Source organism: Vicia villosa, linkage group LG1 (assembly GCF_029867415.1).
Source record: "Vicia villosa cultivar HV-30 ecotype Madison, WI linkage group LG1, Vvil1.0, whole genome shotgun sequence".
Taxonomy (NCBI): Eukaryota; Viridiplantae; Streptophyta; class Magnoliopsida; order Fabales; family Fabaceae; genus Vicia; species Vicia villosa.
Window position 1 is genome coordinate 91,294,607 of NC_081180.1, and position 5,131 is coordinate 91,299,737.

Sequence of the window (5,131 nt, forward strand, 5' to 3'; positions counted from 1 at the left end):
ATGCATGACTAAGTATGATGTGTATGTGCAATGAAACAAAATCAAGCATTATTTTGATATGATTATATGTTGATGATTTACTTGTGATTAGAAGCAACAAATCTGAGATCAAGAGATTCAAAGAACTCATGATGTTAGAATTTAAGATGATTGATCGAGGCATATTATCCTATTTCCTAGGAATGGAAATTCTCAACACCTCAAGAGGGTTGATGCTACACCAGAAAAAGTATGTTGGTGAAATAATCAAAAGATTTAAGATGGAATAATGTACCCTTGCAGCAACATCTATAGAAGAAAATCTCAAACAAGAGAAATGACACAAGAAAAAAAAGTGGATTCCACAATTTTCAAATATAATGTTGGTTTTCTCAGATGTTAATGCAATAATTGGCCAAACATTTGTTCTGCTTGTTGTTTTGTGAACATGTTTATGGATGATCCTAGGAGAAATGACTATAGGTAGAATAGTGTTAAGGGATTTGAGGAGGTGGACTATGGAATTTTGTTTCCAACATCTGCAAAGCACTTTGATGTAGATATTATTTTCTACTCTGATGTAAACTGGTGTAGTGATAAATTAGATAAAAGAAGCACATCATGATAATAGTTTAAATTTCTTCGTTCACCAATTTCTTGTTGTTCAAGGATGCAACCAGTAATGGCTTTTTCATTATATGAGTAAGAGTACATAGTTGGATCTTATGCTACATGTCAGGTTATATGGACGGAGCTAGTTCTAAAGAAATTAAAGATTGAAGTCAAGAGGCCAATCAAGCTGCAAATTGATAACAAGTTAACTATCAATCTAGCAACGAACTCGGTTTTGTATGGTAAGAGCAAACATATTGAGGCAATGTTACATTTTTTGAGAGAGCAAGTCAAACAAGAAAAGTTAGAGGTTGTATATTGCCTTACCTTTGCACAAGTTGGCGATATGCTAACAAAGGATTGAAGAATGATGGATTTCTTATTCAAAGGAATGCATTAAGTGTACTTCCTATCAAATGATTGTTATAGGATTAATTTAAGGGAGCATGTTGTTAGTTTATCAATCCTAGGTTGTTTAGAAGTTAATTATATAGTGTTTAGGTAGTTACAACTAACTTCATATGTGGTTACCCCTAATTTTTTATGTGGCTACTATTGCTTCTGTATGTGGTTAATAGTTATGTATGTGGTTAATAGTTATGTAAGTGGTTACCACTAGTTCTGTATGTGGTTACTACTAACTATGCATAGTTAGTAGCATGATCATATGTAAGTGATGTAACTCATATATGTATATGTATGAACAACCAAGCAAACTGAATATTATTCTCACTTTAATATCTCTCAATTCTTCCTTTATTTTCTCTTCCCCTTATTTCTTAAAGTTTAAGAAAGCTTTTGCTCTAACAAGTTTGACGTAGTGAATGTAAATGAGATGTGTGCCTCTCGGCTCTCACACAAATTAGATGCAAGAACATATAGCATCTCACTAGAAAAAGTCGTCCACAAGTTCATATAATTACAATATTAACACCCCCTTCTCAAATATTCACAATAGATTGTCTACAGGTGTTAGTATTCAAAATGGCCAAGATCATTTTGTTCTTGCCAGATCTGCGTAGTTCTTGCCTATCCTCAAGGCGGAAACGAGGGCGTTTTAAGGCTTTTAACTGCTTTAAAGGGGTCCACCTAAGGATCGATGAGATGAAGTCGAAAATTTAGGGCTTTTAATTGCTTTAAAAGGGGCCCGTGATCTAAGGCTCTATGAAATGGACCTTAAATTAGACTCCAATTGTGCAAGAGACAATTTTCTAAGCAAAATGCAAACTTCTCCAACTTTAGTGACATCATATCATATCAGAATGAAAAAATATATTTTCTTATAGTTTTAAGAACTATCTTACTAAATTTGTTCGAGTAACAAGCTAATGTGGTTGTATTAACTCTTGCAAAGATGATTTCTTTGTTAATTAATTTTCATCTTTTTATAGGTATTTAAACCAGTATTCAAAATATTATCATCATAAATGAAATGCTCTAAATTCTATTAAAAGAAAACAACAAAACTTCTCATGTTATTTTATCATCCATCTTTAATTAAGTAATTGAATAAATAAATTGGTAAGAATAAGTAAAATGCCATAGTTTATATTCAAATTTATTAATCTAAAAATTATTCCTTATCATCACTTTGACCCAAACTCAGTTTTCCCTTTATTCTTTTGGTTTTATAAAATATCGAGCAACAAACTGACTTGACTCAAACTGACTTAAGGGCCCCTTATTCTATCACTTAGATGCAATCGTGTATGTAGTGGACCAAACTGTCCAAGAACCGAACATAATATGATGCAATCCTAATATGTCGTTAGCCAAATATCTCATCCACTTCTGAAAAAGTTACATTTCCCATTTGAAAAAGTTGCTTGATCTCTTCTATATAATATACCATCAAATGAAAATTACATGAATAACCTTACAAGTTTTCTCCTTCATCACTAGTCTTTACCATACACAAAACATGAAGAAACTAACTCTCCTGTCAGTTCCACATGAGTGTCAATTTTTGTTTAGACCAATATTAATCATGTTCTTCATGTGCTCTTATGTTGAATCCAGTTGGCAAATGCTTCTAGTGTTTTGATATCAGCTCTATAGTGTTTTTGAGTAAACTCAAGCAACATAGGCCATGTGAAATCAGGGTAGATTCTTGGGTTGTAATTGTCCACCAATTCACATGGTGGAGTTACCACCTTATCACTTAAGGGACATAGAAAGAAAGCAAGAGATTTTCTTGTCTTTTCACTGTTTACCACTGCTCTATGCAAGCAACTCTTGTATCTCCCATTTGAAAGTGCCTAATCAATACAAAAAAAACTAAGTTAGGTTTAACATAGCAAAAGTATGATATGGTTGTAAAACAACTAAATTGCTTGTTAGTTTTTTAGCACTAAAATTCCATGCAACATCACATGTTAAAAAAAGTTGGGCAAGAAATTGAGAATCTAAAAATCGGGCAAGTCCTCTCAATTATCTAATGACTCTAATTTAAGAGAAAAATATGTATTGAATACAAATATTTTATGCGATGTGATGGGTCTTTTTCTCTTTTACGCAAAGAGAACTTTAACCCTTAAATTTTGTCATGGATAATTAGAGGTTATTGTACCATTCAAAAAAAATTAGAGGTCATTGTGTCGTAAACAATGATAAAAGTAGATATGGTCAATTATGCTCCGTTGAACATGTCCGTTTTATCTGTATTTTTTTGATGAGACAGACTAAAATTTTAGGCTCGTCACCTATGATATTTCCGCGCCGTTCTTTTTGGGCGCGAGCATTTACATTTTTTTTAATTTTTTATCTTTAGAGGTGCAAACCTCACATCTCCATCTCGTCCTCGTTTTTTTTAAAACGAACCATGATTTTAGATCAACACTCTCAACTATACCCATCCTATTTTCTTATGGCCTTTTGCAAAAATGGTTTAATGGGCCAGAGATGCCAATTGTCATAAAAAAAGAGTAATGATATAGGCAAATGGAATAGAATGAAAGAGCAAACATACCATGAAGGTATCACCAATATTGACAACAAAAGCATTGAAATGTGGGGTAATGGAATGCCATTGATTATCAACAAAAACTTGCAATCCACCAACTTGATCCTGATGAAGAATGGTTAAGGATGTTGGATCACAATGAGGTCCAGTGCCTAGAGTGAGCTCAGGTTTTTGACAAGGAGGATAGTAATTTAGCCTCATTATTGAACTATTCTCTTCAAAGAATTCCCTAAAATAGCCTTTACCAACTCCAAGACTCATTCCCAAAAGCTCCATTATTCCTAATGAAAGATTGCTCATTGCTTTGCAATAGTTCTGATAAACCTCCCTGCATAAATAAAAAACAAATAAATATAAAATAAGAACATGATTTAGCAAAATTATGAAACATAGTTTAATCCCTATATTACTTTTTAATTTTTATTTTAAAGTTATTTACATATAGAGAAAATTTTTAAATTTTGATAAAGTTATTTATATTTTTCTATAATACTCCGATCTTATTTTCTTTATATATGTCTTTGAGATAATAAAACACGACTACATAGATATTTGATAATATTTTGAGACGCAGGTTTGAATCCGCGATATCTCTTACCCAAATTGCTCAAACTCATTGCCCATTGTTTTGCACAAATAGTCTCTAACAAGATTCGGCGAATTTTCATCGGCTTCGAATTGAAAAGAAAGTGTTTCTTTCCATGGAAGCTTAGAAGAGAATCTACCAGTAAAACTACTAGCATAACCACAGTGTTCCCCTGTTTTTCTCTGAGCTCTCTGTTTCTCAACCAGAGGAAGTCCAAAGAACTCATCCATGAAACCATGAGCATCAGATATTAGCTTCTTCTCAATTCCATGATTAACAACAAGAAAGAAGCCATGTTTTTGACATGCTTCACCAACGAGCTTTGATGCTTCTGTTGCTGCGAATGGATCGCCGGAGAGAAAACCTCCCAGGTCGATGAATGGGACATCGAGTTCGGGAATGTTTGAACAGGCTTGTTCTTCGTCGGGCCATATGAATTGTGTTGGGAGATTGGTTTGGTTTTTGAGAAGGGATGCATCGAAAACTAGTGGTTTTTGAGGTTCTTGGTTTGGGAGTTGTTGAGGCATGCTTGTTATGCATTGTATTGGCATTGCATTAATTAGTTAATAATACAAAAAATGTTGGTATGATCAAGAGAGAGAAAGAGAGAGTGAAAATAAGTTGAAAGATGAGATGAAAGAAAAGCCAAGGCCGTTTGCTGAGGAAATATTGGAACAAAATTTGGAATCTTATATAAGCACAAAAAGTATACACTTACCACACGCGCCCACACTCTCACATATGGCTATCACACATATACATAATATAGGTACGGATGGCAAATCGGCGTGCCCGCGCCCTATTAAGACTCGTCTCGCATCACAGAAAATGGAGCAGGCGGGACGGTCATAGTTAAAGGTGCGTGCTAAAAATCTTGACCCGTCTCACAAAAAAATTGAGGGTGGAACTTGCTAAAGCTGTCACTACTGCATTTTTTAAGACTAAAAATACAAAATTTATGTTAATGTTTGTGCCCGCAAAAATCCTCATAA

The 5,131-nt window shown here is 33.8% G+C and overlaps 1 protein-coding gene across 1 annotated transcript; it reads right to left on the minus strand.

Annotated features, from left to right (window-relative positions):
• Positions 1-2,181: 2,181 nt before the first annotated feature.
• LOC131612142 (gibberellin 20 oxidase 1-like) lies at positions 2,182-4,813 on the minus strand. The gene is made up of 3 exons (XM_058883955.1): positions 4,152-4,813; positions 3,560-3,881; positions 2,182-2,849 (listed from the first exon to the last, which is right to left on the minus strand). The coding sequence occupies exons 1-3, from the start codon at positions 4,688-4,690 to the stop codon at positions 2,586-2,588; spliced, it is 1,125 nt and encodes a 374-aa protein (XP_058739938.1). The 5' UTR covers positions 4,691-4,813; the 3' UTR covers positions 2,182-2,585.
• Positions 4,814-5,131: the final 318 nt, after the last annotated feature.